This window comes from Bombyx mori, chromosome 7 (genome assembly GCF_030269925.1).
Source record: "Bombyx mori chromosome 7, ASM3026992v2".
In the NCBI taxonomy this organism is placed as follows: domain Eukaryota; kingdom Metazoa; phylum Arthropoda; class Insecta; order Lepidoptera; family Bombycidae; genus Bombyx; species Bombyx mori.
In genome coordinates, this window is record NC_085113.1 from 9,461,413 (window position 1) to 9,479,149 (window position 17,737).

The 17,737-nt window shown below is 38.0% G+C and overlaps 2 protein-coding genes and 1 long non-coding RNA gene across 18 annotated transcripts in view; 1 reads left to right on the forward strand and 2 right to left on the reverse strand.

Annotated features, from left to right (window-relative positions):
• Positions 1–17,737, forward strand: part of LOC101738587 (tight junction protein ZO-2) — a 128,503-nt gene that overhangs the window by 47,846 nt on the left and 62,920 nt on the right. For 14 of the 16 annotated variants that reach the window (XM_012694830.3, XM_021351408.2, XM_012694831.3 and 11 more), the window contains exon 3: positions 8,503–8,644. In XM_012694830.3, coding sequence (XP_012550284.1) covers positions 8,503–8,644 — 142 coding nt within the window. Of the gene's footprint in view, positions 1–6,644; positions 7,361–8,502; positions 8,645–13,944; positions 14,128–17,737 lie in introns of those variants that run through there. The other 2 variants (XM_012694834.4, XM_021351409.3) reach the window with 2 other exon arrangements.
• On the reverse strand, positions 9,304–13,558 carry LOC101738456 (thioredoxin domain-containing protein 12). The gene is made up of 2 exons (XM_004931323.5): positions 10,132–13,558; positions 9,304–9,660 (listed from the first exon to the last, which is right to left on the reverse strand). The coding sequence occupies exons 1-2, from the start codon at positions 10,455–10,457 to the stop codon at positions 9,504–9,506; spliced, it is 483 nt and encodes a 160-aa protein (XP_004931380.1). The 5' UTR covers positions 10,458–13,558; the 3' UTR covers positions 9,304–9,503.
• Positions 16,858–17,594, reverse strand: LOC134199169 (uncharacterized). The gene is made up of 2 exons (XR_009973536.1): positions 17,303–17,594; positions 16,858–17,203 (listed from the first exon to the last, which is right to left on the reverse strand). It is a non-coding gene; the product is annotated as an uncharacterized LOC134199169 (long non-coding RNA).

Consider the following 17,737-nt stretch of genomic DNA (forward strand, 5'->3'; position numbering starts at 1 on the left):
GGTTTTGTTATTTTTATACTCCCTAATCGTTCACAGTGCTACATGCCTCTTTCACTCATCTACCACATCCTTACACACTTACAATAAGTTAATTTTTTTTCTACACTAGAAATTCCCTAGAAATCTTATATATGGCAAAACAACGTTTGCCGGGTCAGCTAGTAATAATACAGATAATGACTTTTTCTACAAAATCAATAGTTGGTGAGATAAATCTGCCTCCAAAAGTGGCTTCTCACAATTAAAGTGTCGGTTTGAAAACTATACAAAAGTTAACTAAATTTAAGATAACTAAGTGAACTATACAGTCTTGTCTCAAGGTGAGTGACGGCATTTATGTTGTAGTTGTCTATAGGTTAAGGTAACCACTTAACACCTTCACCTTAACACCTTCTGGTGAGCTCATCCAGCCACCTAAGCAATCAAAATAAAAAATAAAGTTAAAGGTTGCAAAAATGCATCGGAAACGTTGGTGTCAAAATATAACACTAAAAACAATGAAAAAAAAACTTTTATCAAAAAAGTTAACACTTAAATACTGGAACTACAATGGGAAATGGTAGGGGTGTCGGTCGAGCATAGCTAGCTGAAGACATTGTCCGCATACAAATAACCAGACGTGACAAATACTTAACGTTTTCTGTTACCAGAACGTATTTAACTAAACGGTTAAATATGAACTGATTCGTGACTGATTTTTATCAGCTTATGTAGATTACAATATACAATAATAATAATTGGGAACAAATCACTCATGGTTATCCGGCGTCAATTTCGGGTACCCTGTTATGAGTATTAGAAATTGACACACATACGTGTCATATATGTCTAAATATATAGATATACATATAAGAAACCCAGACAAAGAGTAAACAGACCTGTTCATCAAACGCTTGTTTGCCTGATATGGGAATCCAACAAACGACCCCCAGCGCAACAGTCTTAGGACACTACTGCACTATTGAATCAATCAATGGTGTAAAATGTTATTAGGACTTATTACAATACTGTTACGCGCTGGGGTTCGGACGCTGGGGGTAAATAAAATGTTCCACCAAAGTACAACTTAAAACTGTATTCAACACTTTAAACAATTACAACACTTCACAAACACTTTAAAATCTTCCGCTTCGCTTCAGGTGACCCGTTCGCTGTTTTGCTTCGAGTGGCTAGTTCCGATTAATGTCTGACTGCGTGCCATCTCTGCAACGCTATTATAGTCGAGACGAAATCCCTAAAATCGTCGAGAATATTCCACAAAAGTCAAGTATTGTGTGTTTCCGCTATCTGACAATAGATGGCGTTGTAATTCTCGAGCGTTCTAGATGCTACTAGATCCTTCTATATTCGTTCGACTATTGGGCGATAGATGGCGTTACTCTTACCAGGGTAACAAAACATTATTGTATAAAAGTACAAGCAATAGGCAATTAAAATCTAAGATAGGATCAATACCATTTCTGACATTGTTTATTTTGTTTTTATTTATTGACATTAACAACAAGCAGCAAATCTGTTGTTCAGTCAGTGACGTCAGACATGCCGTATTTCTTTTCAACATAATTAAATATTGATTAAACCTTTTCAAAAACATAAGTTGAACCGAATCCACTTAAGAACTATAAGGCATAATAAATTGACTGCATCATTATAATTTGATTGCATTGGCCATATAAAGTTCGTCTGCAGCTATGGAGTTGACCGTCTATTCAAGCTCATGGCCACAAGGCTTTGTTACATAAGAAATTCGAACAAAGACGATAATTTTAGAAATAATTAATAGCGATATTCCAGGAATAACTGAAATTCCAAGTCAGTATTTCTTCTAGTGCATGTGTATCGGAAATACATTGGCTGTCTTCAAAGACTCTTCTTACTGATGGTAGGATGGTAGGATAGATGGTAGGTACTGATGGTGAAGCAGTAATGCGTTTCGGTTTGAATGGCAGGGCAGCCGTTGTAACTATAGTGAGATCTTAGAACTTATATCTCAAGGTGGGTGGCGCATTTACGTTGTAGATGTCTATGGGTTCCAGTAACCACTTAACACCAGGTGGGCTGTGAGCTCGTCCACCCACCTAAGCAATAAAAAATAAAAGACTACCTTCTCATCTACTGCACTGACGGTGACGGGAAAAAGAACAGCATAACATACTTATATTATATAGGAGAGCTGGCAACATTGCCTCCGTAAATATCGTTCGTATATAAATTAGCTTATATTATTATATTATATTATTAATATTATAACGTTATTTGACCGTATTATAACGTTATTTAACGTTGTTTGAACGCGCTAATCTCAGGAACTACTGGTCCGATTTGAAAAATTATTTCAGTGTTCAGTAGGTAGCCCATTTATCGAGGAAGGCTATAGGCTATAATAACATCACGTTAAGATCAATACAAGCGGAGCACCAATAAAGAATGTTTCAAAAGCGGGGTTATTTTTACCGTTTGGGAGTTTCCGCTGCGTGCGCTGCAGAAGCGGCTAAAGTTTCGCTAAAATACTGTATGACAGACAGAATTGTTCCCCCTTTAAAAGGTCTAAAAAAAAGTCCGCGACAGCATATGTCTATATGTTAAGGTTGGCTCACTATAACGTTTTTTATGATAACCAAATTTGTTCTAAAATAAAGCATTATTTGTGAAGTATTCCACGCGGACGAAGTCGCGGGCAAAAGCTAGTAATCTATATAATATATAAAAATGAATTGCTGTTCGTTAGTCTCGCTAAAACTCGAGAACGGCTGGATCTATTTGGCTAATTTTGGTCTTGAATTATTTGTCGAAGTCCAGAGAAGGTTTAAAAGGTAGATAAATATAAAAATTCTCGGAATTAAATAAAGTTTAGGTCTTTTAATTATCGATTAAGGCACTACGAAGTCTGCCGGGTCAGCTAGACTATCTATCTTATCTTATCTAATATCCATATATATAAAAATGAATTGCTGTTCGTTAGTCTCGCTAAAACTCGAGAACGGCTGGATCAATTTGGCTAATTTTGGTCTTGAATTATTTGTGGAAGTCCAGAGAAGGTTTAAAAGGTAAATAAATATGAAAATGCTCAGAAATAAATAAAAATAACAATTTTGTTTTTCCTTTGACGTTGTTTGTTTTAAGTTTATTTTATACAAAAGCTTAGGTCTTTTTATTTATCGATCGAGCCACTACTGACTCTGCCGGGTCAGCTACTCAAAAATAACTATCCAACTTCAAGACGTTTTTAGTTGAAGAATGGTAAAAATAAAATAATAGGAAGTGATACATGGAAGAATTTTCACCGCCAAAAGTTTTATCCTTAAATTTTATTACCGATTCCCTGACAAATTTAGAAGGAGCATTGTTTTTTCGACAAAAAATAAAATAAAAGAACCCATAGCTGATCCCAAGATCTTAAGCCGCGGGAAAAATATGGCGTCTAAACGTGAAGGAACGCGCGCTCCCCTATGGAACTAAAGACTTTTTTGTCTATTTTTTACGTGTGCGCGTGACTCACAAAAGAGCCGATCTAATGTAATTATGATTAGATAGTGTTACGGTTTGTCTTTGGGAGCATTTCGTTTTTTTAAATATTTAACGATTTGATGTCTTGGAACGCTCTGAAATGTACTTAAAGTTTCTTAATGAATTCGGAGAATAATTTATTAAAATCCAACACCAAAATTAGCGCACAATGACATGACATTTATTGATGCCAGGATAAATACTTTCTTAATGATCGTCTTACTCTTTTATCTTCATCTATCAATCTTCTTACCTACGATTCTACGCTAATACCGCTGGGTGAGCGTATAGTGTTATATGCGAAGACTGAACGTAGATCGCAGAATTAGGTCAACAATCACCCGGTTACTCTTTTTTTCTAAGACGCGTTGAACCTCTACACGTCATCTTCTAAAGTCCCCTCGGCGGGTCCTCAAACCGGCATATGCATGGGTCCCGAAATAATTAGGTTGTCTAGACATATTAGAGTAAGGTCCATACCCCATGTCCCAGCGCAGCGGTGCCAATGAACGTAGGGTGTGAATAGGGTAAACCTCTTAAACATCATCACCCTACCTCATTCATCGACGAAGCAACTATGCGTTCTAATTTGAAGGATAGGAAGGACTTGATCTGCAAAAAGCCTATTTTTAATCCCTCATTTTCAAAACTCACATTCTAGCCACGGGATTTATTGATAGGATTTATACTCAAACGTTTTTTAAAAGATAGGGATCAGTGAATCAGGCAATTGTACCCTGAGGCTAGAATACCGACTGGAACTTGGTATCTTTGATAAGACATTTAGCTTTTGATGTATGAGTGAAGTTGTCTCCGTACCACACATTTTATCGGCATCCATAACTAATCAAAAACCTAAATCCCGGCTTAGGAGCGCTGAATGTGAAACGATAAATTCTTAAAACGCAAAAGGTAGGTAAGAATAAGACGATTTCAAAGGTCATCGAACCACGCGATTAGGAAAACATCCCATGAATCTATAGGGGATTGACATTGATAACCCCATGATGTCACGACGCCCGTATTCAACATTTTTCTCACGTAATATCTTTAGTTCTCTTGCTATACTTGATCACTGTAACATTTAACAATATTCTCTGATTTCAAAATATAACTTATCTCGCTTAGAATCATACGCTTTGATTTGGTAAAGTTGAATAAGGATAACTGGATAGATTATGGTGAAGTATTAATAACTTGATAGGTAGCGGCTTGGCTCTGCCCCTGGCATTGCTGAAGTCCATGGGCGACGGTAACCACTCACCATCAGGTGGGCTCGCTCGCCTGCCTACAAAGGCAATAAAAAAAAATTGATTAAGGGTAATAAGATTGTAAATTGCCCTCATATTCACGGCATTGCTTATAAATTTCAGATTGTTACGAATTGGGGGTCAGGATAAATAAAAAATCTTAACCGACATATTATGTAGTAATTAAAACTCAATGTAATTAGTATGATAATTAACGTAACGTACGTTTGCAGTAGACAGCGGCTTGGATCTGCTCCTGGCATTGCTGAAGTCCATGGGCGACGGTAACCACTTACCATCAGGTGGGCCGTACGCTCGTCTGCCTACAAAGGCAATAAAAAAAACCTTAAACTTCTCTATCACCATTCGGTTTTCGCTTTCTTGATGTGGTCAGTTTGACGTTTTGCTTCGAATAGAACTATTTTCTAAAACATTCGAGAGAGATGTTCCAGTTGTTTGTATATCGATTTTTAATATCTGACGATAGATGGCGTTAGTCGTACTGGCATAACCATAATTTGATCTCTAAGTGTTCCTACCTAAACCGTTTGGAACCTCTGGGTCTGCGGAGGGACTTCGGTTCCCTCTGTATTTTGTACCGTATGTTCCATGGGGAGTGCTCTGAGGAATTATTCGAGATGATACAGGCATCTCGTTTTTACCATCCCACCGCCCGCCACCGGAGTAGAGTTTATCCATACCACCTGGAGCCACTGCGGTCATCCACAGTGCGTTTCCAGAGGTCTTTTTTGTCACGTACCATCCGACTATGGAATGAGCTCCCCTCCACGGTGTTTCTCGAGCGCTATGACATGTCCTTCTTCAAACGAGGCTTGTGCAGAGTATTAAGCGGTAGGCAGCGGCTTGGCTCTGCCCCTAGCATTGCTGAAGTCCATGGGCGACGGTAACCACTCACCATCAGGTGGGCTCGCCTGCCTACCAATGAAAAAAAAAACCTAGGTCTCAGCGATCCACAAAAAAAAACTGCGGATTGTAAAAGTGATTAGGTAATGGAGTTAACTTATTCGTGGTGAATACCTAAATTATGATTACATTATAAATATTAAAATCATCAAATAACATCACTGTGATTGGCTGTAACATTTGACATGTAAAGAGAATAAATAGTATGTTAGAAACAAATACATTTTGAACAACGGTCTATCCATTAATTGACAACAGACCCTGCATATTATAAAATAAAGAACCTCGGCACGTTTACCTAACTATTCAACAATTTCCGAAGACAAAGAACTCGACAATCCTTTTTAAATATTTTATCACAGTTTTTGAAGAAAACTTACAACAAAGAGTTTGAAACAGTCCTATCGCAAAGCGAAAAATTGTCCCAAATTGTTTTTATCTTATCAATATGTTGGTTCTAATTGCTAGACGCACCCGGTTTTATCTGTAATTTGTTTATTACTTCTGAAATCAGGTAAAACTACAATCACCGGTTCAACACATCGGACGTGCCGCCGCGTATGTAATTTCGAAAAAGTATCTCGTATCTGTGAACGGTGTTGCGTTGAACATTTTTAAAGTACATAATGTTCTAAATCAAAGTGCTATCTATTAAAATTAATTCTCTAAATGTAGGTACACGTGATAATGCTTAAGAACTTTTAAACGTCTAACCGAATGGTATTTCTAAAGTGCTAACTAACTTGATAGAAATAGGAATCAATTTTGAAACAAATCTTTGGTTTAATAAAAAAACAATCGCTACGAAACAATACTTCGTCATAAGGTATTCTCTGTACATATATTTAACCCACGTTCATGAAGTTTATATGAAGTAGCTACATATATGGTTTATAAGTTTATGTTGGTCTATTTGTTATATGGATCTAAAAACAATATGTAACCTGGAAAATTATGATTTAGACTGTGACGAAGATGAAATCGTAACATCAATTAAAATTCGCTGATGCAAACAACTTTAAGGAAATAAAACCAAAAAAAGTATTCAGTAATGAGTAAGAAAATATAGAAGAAAATATACCTGATAATACGGCGCAAAATGCATAAATTTTAATAACAATGAAAAATCGAAAAGCAGAACTAACTAGAAAACAATTTGAATATCAAGACCACGAATGAAGATTAAAATAACGATCGGATAACAGACGACCAAAACAAACATGTCCAATCAGTATCAAGCGTACAATAAAAAAAATAATACACAGTTACACCTATAGACTCTCTAAGAAACAGAATTGAATAATAATAATAATAATAAAAGCAGTCTTGCTCGACAATGCCCGTATAGTTCGCCGGTTTCAATCCCAATAGTCCCTAACGCTCCGGCCGATTGTTGCCCACCTCGCCGGAGTGTGTCCTGCCGTCTTCCCAGGCGTGGCAGTGTTCAATACATAATAATAATAATAAATAATTAATTAATAACAGTAAAAATCACGTAGTATACGTGTGTTATTTTACGAAATGCCGTCAATATTGGGCGTGGGGCCGTTCAGCCAACCGGAGTGGAGCGATTCTAGTGACTCCACGGAACCAGGTCCGCTGCCTCAGTTAGGATACTTTGTGCCAGTTCGGTGCAAATGCGAACGGAGATCGCACCACGTGTGTCGGAGAAGCAAAAGGTAAATAGAGAACTAAAAACCAACCAAAAAACAGTTACATATCTTGGTTTTATTAAGATCCGAGGGAAAGCGCGGCGATTTAATTAAAAAGTCGTCGTGGCCTAATGGATAAGACGTCCGGTGTGCATTCGTGTTGAGCGATGCACCGGTGTTCGAATCTCAGGCGGGTACCAATTTTTCTAATGAAATACGTACTCAACAAATGTTCACGATTGACTTCCACGGTGAAAGAATAGCGTCGTGTAATAAAAAACAAACCCGCAAAATTATAATTTGCGTAATTAATGGTAGGACGTCTTGGGTGGATATTTCTGCCGTGAAGCAGTAATGCGTTTCGGTTTGAAGGGTGGGGCAGCCACTGTTACTATATTTGAGACCTTAGAACTTATATCTCAAGGTGGGTGGGCGCATTTACGTTGTGGATGTCTATGGGTTCCAGTAACCACTTAACACCAGGTGGGCTGTGAGCTCGTCCACCCACCTAAGCAATAAAAAAAATTTGCAGATGAGAAAATAAAACGACCTCATATATTTTTCTCGTAATGTATTAAATAGAAGAAGACCGATATGATTATCTCTCATCACTTTCCTACTGTTTCCTATCTTGAGGCGATAAGGGAGATGGGATGGAATGAGGGAACCCTGTGGCGTGGCGTAGCGGATACCTACCTCAATGTGACGGCGGTATTCACACTACGGAGTCTATGCGCGCCGGAAATTCTTTAATATCGGGTGATCCATCAGGTCCTTTGCCAAAATTAGCTAATGAAATTCACTAAAGAAATAAGAACAAATCATCTTCGAAGGCTCATCAGAACCGCGACCAATAAAACTATCCCGTAAAGATGGTCAGTTGAGAAGTACATGATATTGAATAACCTTCTTACCTGTTTAGTCCAACTAAGGCCCGTTCTAAGATAAACCTTCGTCTTGGCTTCGAAAGCGGACATGCCTAAGCATCATTGTGGAAGGTAGTTAATTTCACAGCCGGATGGTACATCGCTAAAAGCATTCTGAGTTAGCGATGTGTCCAGATCGCGGGGCTCAAATTTGGTGGTAGATGCGGTGGTAAAAAACAGATACCGCGATTTCTGGATGATCACATTCCTCACAGCACTGTATTCTCTGATGCATTGTTACAGAGAATCTCCCCGTTCCCGTCGCTCCGTGTCGCAATGCTCTTGCAACAGCATGTCGAGGAGATCGTCGGCGGCTGCGTCACCAATGCCGCTGCCACCACTCAACAACACCGTCGAGATGTACGTCGAACCCGTCGTGGAAGATGTAAGTACATTCCTCTCTTTCTTCCCATTCTTGACAGTCGTGGTATCACACAATGATCTTTTTTTTTCCTACCTAAGCTGAGAGCCTTGAGAGGCTATTTCAGCGTAACCTAACTAGTAGGTGAGCTCACGGGGCTCTAACCTGACGATGTTGCTAACACGAACCCTGGCAAGAGCCGTGCTTCGTAGAATCTACCACTGGATCGGAAACGCGACCCACTGAAAAGGTCCGACGAGAAACTCAGTGGGCTGTGTTTGAGGGTAACAATGATCGATTACTTTTTTCCTACCTATCCGCTGGTAGCCTAAGAGGATATTTCAGCTGACGGGTAGGTGAGCTCACGGACTCAAACTGAGAGAAATTTGAGATTGTTTTGCTTTCCTATCTGCCAGAAGCCCCGAAGGGCTTATTTTAAAATGAATTAGTAACGTCTTAGCATGACCAGTGCTTCGCAGAATCTACGACCGGATCGGAATCACGGCCCACTGAGAAGATCTAGCGAGAAACTCAGTGAGTTGTGTTTATGGGTTAAATTACTCGTAGAGCCCTTCGTCGCAAGCAACGGTGACCGGTGCTTGAGATACTAAAAGCACCAACATATCCTAAATTTTGTGTGTCAAACGTGTGCTTAATGGTACAATCGATTTATAGAAAATACATTATTTCAGTGGTTATTATGATACATTTATTTGGTCTTCACAATTAATATCGGAAACTTAATCACTCATTGAAAATTAGTCACTTTGTCTCACTGAATAGGATATGTTAGTATAGGTCTTTATTCTGGCTGTCAATGAATCGCATATATTTCTAGAAGATTTGCATATTTTCCATACATCGAATGTGGATTAGGTATCTTTTAAGCATCGAATTGTTCGTGTTTGTATTTTTCGAGTATTTTTCTCATAGATTTCACGATTTGTTCGGGTTTGCTGTAAAAATATTTGTGTTGGCTGCTCCCGTCTTCGTTGTAGATGTCATGGTCAACCGATCCTTCTGGCGACAGGAATATTATCCTAAAAGAAACATTGTAAACGTAAATATAGTAAACGCGCCAAACGGAAGATTACCTAAGATAGACGATCATACGACCTATCGTCGCCCATGGACTTCAGCAATGCCAGGGGCAGAGCCAAGCCGCTGCCTACCGCTTAATACTCTCCACAAGCCTCGTTTGAAGAAGGGCATGTCATAGCGCTCGGGAAACACCGTGGAGGGGAGCTCATTCCATAGCCGGATGGTACGTGGCAAAAAAGACCTCTGGAAACGCACTGTGGATGACCGCAGTGGCTCCAGGTAGTATGGATGAACTCTGCTCCTGTGGCGGGCGATGCGATGGTAAAAACGAGACGTTGGTATCATCTCGAACAATCCCTCAGAGCATTCCTCAGACTTAAAGACTTAGTAGTCTAGATCTTTGCCTTTGATGTATGCACGATTTCTTTATGGTCGATGTATTCTAGAATGCGAAGTAATGGATTATTTACCTGGGTATGTAATTTCCATCTGGAGCAAAAGCGCTGCTAGCGGGTTCTTCCTCATCGACCAAATTAATCATGACGAAATGCTTGCTCAGATTTTGTAAGTCAATCGAACTAGCAAATTTAGGCTTCAGTTTCTTGCAGGCCGTGCACCAAGATTTGTGAATGATCACCATCACGGGCTTTTTGTGGTTAGTAGCTATTTGAATGCCGGATTCTAGGGAACCAGCCCAAATGTAGCTTCTCCCGAAACCGTTATCTTTCCCGGCTTCGCATTTGACTTTATGGAATATGAACGAACATAATGTTTTGGCCAGAGCCCCGGCAACCATGATTAAGTGATTTGTGCACGATGAAAAGTTAAAATAATATTAATCGAAATCATTTTACATGATTTCTTGTTTTTTACGTTTGTTGAAAGCCATTTTTGACGATTGAAATGACGCCAAAACTGATAGGCTGTGTGCCATCTAACGCCATCTAGCTGACATTTTGTAAAAGTTTTGCGACATATGGACTGCACACATTGAATGGAAGTTCAACGACCGAAGCGTTAAACGCGAAAAGTTTTTATATCGTATACTAGATGGCGCTGTAGGTTTTTGTTTGTAAACTTCTTAAAATTGGTCCTACATAAACTGTTAAAAAATAAAGATTTTTTATTTTATAAATCGTTACATTTGTTGTGATTGAAATTCTCGTTTAAAAATTAAAAATTTTTCCTTAACAAGACCACGCAATTTCATTTTCGTGTAAGTTTTTTTTATTTTTTTTATTTCCCGTGTAAGCATACGGCCCTCCTGATGGTGACTGGTTACCGTCGCTCGTGGACATCAGCAATGCCAGGGGCAGAGCCAAGCCGCTGCCTACCGTTTAATACTACATAATATATTAAGGCGAATATTTAAAAATTTAGGGAATTAAGTTATATACTTATTTTTGTCACGATTTGTCACTCAATTTCCGAGAGACCAATTCGCAGCCTCGGATGAGCTATGAAGTATTCAGAATACTAACATCACCTATTAAAGCCAGCTATTTTTAATATGAACATACCTAATTGCAGTCCGTTCAGGCGGCCTAAATTTCTTTCAATTTATTATTTGATAAAACCCGAAAGCTTTGACTGATAACACGATATTCCTACACGGTGATAAGATTAGGTGTATCTACTGTCTCAGTATTGAATTGTCCTAAACACAGTAAGTTCAGGAAGAATTTTTGGACGTTTTAGCAAAATTTCACCTAAAGCTTAATCTGTACTGTTATTTATTTTATTTTATTAATATTATTATAAAGCTGAAGAGTTTGTTTGTTTGAACGCGCTAATCTCAGGAACTACTGGTCCGATTTGAAAAATTATTTCAGTGTTAGATAGTCCATTTATTGAAGAAGGCTATAGGGTATATTATTATAACATCACGCTAAGACAGTACAAGCGGAGCACCAATAAAGAATGTTTCAAAATCGGGTTTTGAGAGCTTCCGCTGCGTGCGCTGCAGATACGGTTAAAGTTTCGCTAAAATAATGTACGACAAAATTGTTCTCCTTTAAAAGATCTAAAAAAAAGTCCGCGGCAGCGTACGTCTATATGTTAAGGTCGGCTCACTATAACGTTTTTTATGCTAACCAAATTTGTTCTAAAATAAAGCATTATCTGTGAACTATTCCACGCGGACGAAGTCGCGGGCAAAAGCTAGTTTAATAATAAATGAATTTCAATACATTCAGAAATACTTTTGCATTGTACAAACGTTCTTATGGTTCTGATAGTGTTTCTGTACACTCCACTACATACACTAAAAGGAACGTGTGATTTTTAAACAGAATAGGTCCATCTACTTAACAAACTCCATAGAGCATCCCGAAATTCCATTTTATATAATGCCGCGAAAAAAGAATCGACAAAAAAAAAAACAACAAAATACTAAGATCAAAACGAACCGCGTCGAAGACTACATTTCGTCATCATTACAGTACAGCTTCATTGCATTTAGACACACCGAAATAACGACAATGTACCGTGAATGTGAAAAATTAAACTTAAAACTAAAGTTCAATCCGTGGATTTGTCAAGGGGATTTCTTTTGATCAACCTTTGACTGGAAACGATGGATGTGATTGGAGAAGTGGACATAATTCAAGGAGACATTTAGGAATACTTTTGTATTCCATACAAAATAATATATTTTTAAGACGTTTTATGACCTGGTAGATAAGACCTTTAGGTCATGTCTTATTTCAATTGATATCCTTATTTTTATGAAAAATGAAAATATGGAGTGAAATGAATTATAGATGATTAATTTGAGACATTAATCAACTGGGATGAAATTAAATGAAATGAGATGATATGATATGGGATGAAATATAATCTCAGTAAGATGGTGGTCATTCACTGAGACTTTTTCAGTGGATTTTTTGGAGGATCCCGAGAAGTTACGTTCAGCGGCTTTGTTTCATTTTCCCACATTTGTGCACTTTCACAGATACTAAACAGTTAATAAACCACCGTTATAAGTCATTTAAACCTGAAGAAACACTAAATAGACAAAATAAAACAAATCACACAACTTCACTCCTCGCGTTCCCGCCAAAAAGTCCCAGTAACAAATAAGACTACTTAAATCCATAGATTATCATTAATTTTTTTCTTGACAAAGTACTGTCCAAGAAGTTTTGTAGTAATGTAAACAATTGCAGTAACAAAACGCAACTTTTTAAACACGCTCATGTGTGACGACGGTCCGCGCTTCGTATCAGCTCGCGCGGATGTTTTTCAATCATTTCGCTGAGATACAGTCGAGCACATGCGACTCGAAGAATTCTGTGATACGCGACGCCATTTTTTTTATTCTAAGCTCCGCTTACTATGACAAAACATTGAATATAATATGATATTGAGAGCAAAAAAATACAGATAACTCTCTGCATTACCGAACTTCGTTTAACGTTTTCGACTTAACTTTCGGTTTAAGACGATAAATAAGTTTTATTAATTCATTAAATCATTCATCATTATCCTGCCCTTCTCCCAGTCACCTGGGTCGGCGCAACATGTTTTCTCCTTCCATACTCTTCTATCATATACCATTTCTTCGCTCACACCCCTCTTACCCAAATCATCTTTCACACAATCCATCCATTTCTTCTTAGGTCTACCTCTTCCTCTATATCCTTCCACATTCATAGTTAACACTCTCTTACCAACCTCATTTTCATTGCGTCTCATCACATGTCCATACTATCCCAAACGCGTACTCCTCAGCTTCTCTGTCACAGGTGCCACTTTCAGACTTCCTCTAACATATTCATTCCGTATTCTATCCATTCTCGTTACTCCACACATCCATCGCAACATTCGCATTTCTGCCGCAGGCAATCGCCTTTCATCCGCCACATTTATTAATTCATTAAATGTAACCCGTAAAAATGTAACGAAGTGTACTAACAGATACGTCGCGCTCCACGTAGTCCATTGGGAAAAGCAGATAAACTATGATAATTACATGTAATGTGTACATGATTGCTCGCTGCATTCTCTGTGTGGAATCACGCATTATACAGTGACAACAGAGGACGTGTGTGCTTAAATCCATTAATAAAACGAGGACCTAAAGATTGAGTATTTATTTAAAATACTAATCAATTAGCGAGCCTCGTTAGAAAAAAAACAAAGCAGTGACTTATTTTGTTAAACAAAAAAAAATAGGTTTATTTTTCTGCGGAATTATCGAAATGTTTTTTTTAGTCCTCTGTGCCTAAATTGTTTGCCTCGTTTTTTCGTGCAAAGGCTTGTCGATCATAAAGCCAGTGAAAATGATGAGCGTGTACGGTCACGGGCGTAATAGAAATTTATATGGGACAGTACGATCCATGGTGCCAGCGATGTCCACGCCGATTGCGGGCCTAGAAGACATGTTTTTCACTCCGCCATATTTCTACCACGTTCCGGCGCCTCAGCCGTTGAATACTTATCCTGGTAGAAAGAAGCGCAAGCGGGTAAGAATTTAAATATTATTATTATATATTATAATAATTTGATACATAAAAATAAATTTGACACCAAATATTGTAAATCTGTTTGTTGTTTCTGCTGAGGCTACAGGGACAATAACTTACAGTCAAATTTTATTTTGAGAGGTTTTTTTGTTATTTCGACATACTTTAGGTATTTACGAGAATCTATATCTATACTCTATACTAATATTATAAAGAGGAAAGATTTGTTTGTTTGTTTGTTTCGAATAGGCTCCGAAACTACTGGACCGATTTGAAAAATTCTCTTTCCATTAGAAGCCGACATTGTCCCTGATGAACATAGGCTACTTTTTAAAAAAAAAAAAATATTTTATTTTTTTGGTTTCATGTGTGTTTTAATGTTTCCGAAGCGAAGCGAGGGCGGGTCGCTAGTGTCATATAATATGGTTTTCTCAAATTCTTTTATAAACTTTTATATGTTTCTATTGTTTAAAAAGCAAAAAAATGCTTATGACGGGTGTAATCTAATCTATAAAGGTACTCAAAAGAATACCGTATAGTTTAAATAAAGTTTTAAAAAAAATCGTTACCTAAATTTAACTACTCGTCAGATTCTGTAACGCGTTTTCTTCTTTGATTCTCGATAAATTGCGACATTATGGTATAAGAAATATAAAATGACGCACTAAATATTAATACATCTATGATTAATTTTCTACTGTTCATTTTGATAATAATTTAGTATGTTTTACTACAAGTTTAATTTAATGTTTTTGACAGAATATTATATTTATGTCAGTAATAGCAGTTCCATTTTTCCAACTGGATAGGCGAAGGTACCACACCATGTAGCCTTATCGTTTGTAAATATTTTTATATAAAAAATAATACGGAGCGAAACAAAATATGAGACAGTAATATAGTGGAATGAAATTAAATGAAACAAGATGAAATGGAATGAAATATAGTCTCAGTGAAATTGTGGTTATTTACTGACACCTTTTTAATAGATTTTTTGGAAGTTCCTGAGATGTTACGTCGGAAAGCTACGGGAAAATGAACATATTTGGGAACTTTCGCAGATATTAAGCAGTTGCTAAACGACTGTTAATTAAACCTGAAGAAAAACTAAATCAATAAAATAAAATAATTCACACAACTTTACGTTCCCGCCAAAACGTGTCTATATTTAAAACATTTATACTATGTCCACTCGTGACTCTTCTCTCCGTCTTTTACCTACTGTTTTTATCTATACCGCGAAATATTCGCAAAAGAATCGCAGACAATTAAACAACAAAACAATAAAGAGAACGCGAGATTAAACCGTAACAATTATTTTAATTATGTCTATTTTATTTCGAAACGTTATTATAACTATAAGATTATTAGACAACAAATTTTTTGTTACGTCCAAATAAAGGATGGTATATGTACATACAAAAAAAAAGCAATATGTAATCGAATTACCAATTAATCACTATCAGTGCGTACGCCCCTACAGTTCTCTTGTTTAAATGTAAATTAAAATCGATTTTATCTCAAATTTGATAGAGTTGTTTATTGATAAATAATAACACACCAATGTTATTACAGGACAAACACATATCAATTGCGGTCCACGTTGCGTTAAGCGGTTACCGGAGCCTATAGACATCACCACTTGAATACAACTACTTGCCTTGAGATAAATAGGCATAACACAATTATAGTGGGTTTGATTTTTATTACACGATGTTATTCCTTCACCGTGGAAGTCGTTCGTGAAGTGATTCGTCATTTAGAAGTCGTCGTAGCCTAAAGCATAAGACGTCTTAGTGTCGTCGAGTCGACGGTGACCGGTGCTTGAGGTATCTAAAAGGACCGTTAATGGATCGGAAGGATCCGTAATGACGTGTTTAAAGCGACGTCGACTATTTACCATTCGGTCCACAGGATCGGGTTTGTAACGGCGGCCACGACAAGAGGGTTTTCGTGTCGTGCCGCCTTCTCAAAGTGGCGCAATGATGCCGACTGTTAATACTTACTGACTGAGTCAAGCTCCAGGTCATCATGGAGATCCACATTCCTTAGGAACCATGGTGCTCCGACGGCTATCCTGCAAAGACAGGATTGAATAACTTGAAGGGGTTTCATGTTAGTGCGGGCCGCGTGAGCGAAAACTACACTTGTGTAGGTCATAATGGGGCGCAAGTGTCAACTTAGTACGAAGTGACAATTTACTTCTCTTGTAAATCATAGGATAGAGGCGTCCTAATATGAAGGCGGCACGGTCGCGTACTGTTTTTATGTGGGGTCGGAATGTCATCTCTCTGTCGAGGATGACGCCTAGATATTTGACCTTCGAGGCCCACGGTATGGGCTGGCCAAAGAGAGTGATGGGCCGAAGGGCGGAGGTGTTAACGCGCCTATTAGGGAGTGGGATGCTCGAAGTAGTATTCAGACGGTGCCCCTTTTAAAGAGCACCGTAGTGCTCTTTGTGGGGTTCATGTCAATGCGCCACTTCCGGAACCACTGTCCCATGGTAGCTACTGCGATCTGGAGTTACCGATGTAATAATGACTTCGTCCTACAAGAATAGTAGATAGCCGTGTCAACGGCGAAGAGCGCTAGATGGGTCTCCGGAGACCGGGGTATATCATGGATATACAAACTAAATAATAACGGGGAGAGCGCGGAGCCTTGCGGGACTCCGGCAGTAGATGACGGGGGCCAGAGCGAGTTCCCTCTACTCGATATCGAAACGAACGGTTCGACAAGAAAATATATAATCTAAAAAAACAATTTATTACATGAATATGAAACTGTGCAAGACTCAAGTCGTGTATGTAAAAAAATCAACTAAAACTGGTTTTCACAATTCTAGATGCTTGCATCTTCTGTTGAGCGTCCTTTTTCTTTTCCGAGACATTTTTTTGATCGTTATCCGGAAATTGCGGTGAAAATACGCCGAAAGAATAAGCCAGACACGACGCCATTGATACTACTATGAGCACGAACTTTAGCTGTTCGGATCTGTCCATTATTCTTGCTTAAAATACTTCCTAATTACCTTCTAAGAATTCTTGTAACAGGCAAACTTCAAATTTGACGGGACCTAGTCGTAGATCATAGACAATATATTTTTTCTTTTAAAATGCAAAGGTGTCAATTCTAATGTATTTTTTATAGTAAACTAGTTACTACCGCTACTAACCCATAGCCCTTTACCCGGTTGACGTTGAGTTTCGGGGACACCCTTTTTATACATAATATGTCAATCCTTTTTCATTACTGAATTTTTCAAATATAAAATACGCCATTATCCGAATATTATATATATATTGTCGAACCCGAAAATGAACATTCTGTAAAAATGTTTATTTCGTTAAATTTTTTCGTAAATTTTATAAGTGTTCGAAAAAACTCGACTTATTTTTATATATTAACACTAGCTGGCCCGGCAAACGTTGTTTTGCCATGTAAATTATTTCTAGGAAAGATGAATAACCTAGGTACCGACTGCAGCGCCATCTGCCGGGCTGATTTGTAAATCTAAACCATTCTCGAATCCACCTGAAGGTACACAGAAAATTTCATTAAAATCAGTCCAGCCGTTTAGGAGGAGTTCAGTGACAAACACACGCATAGA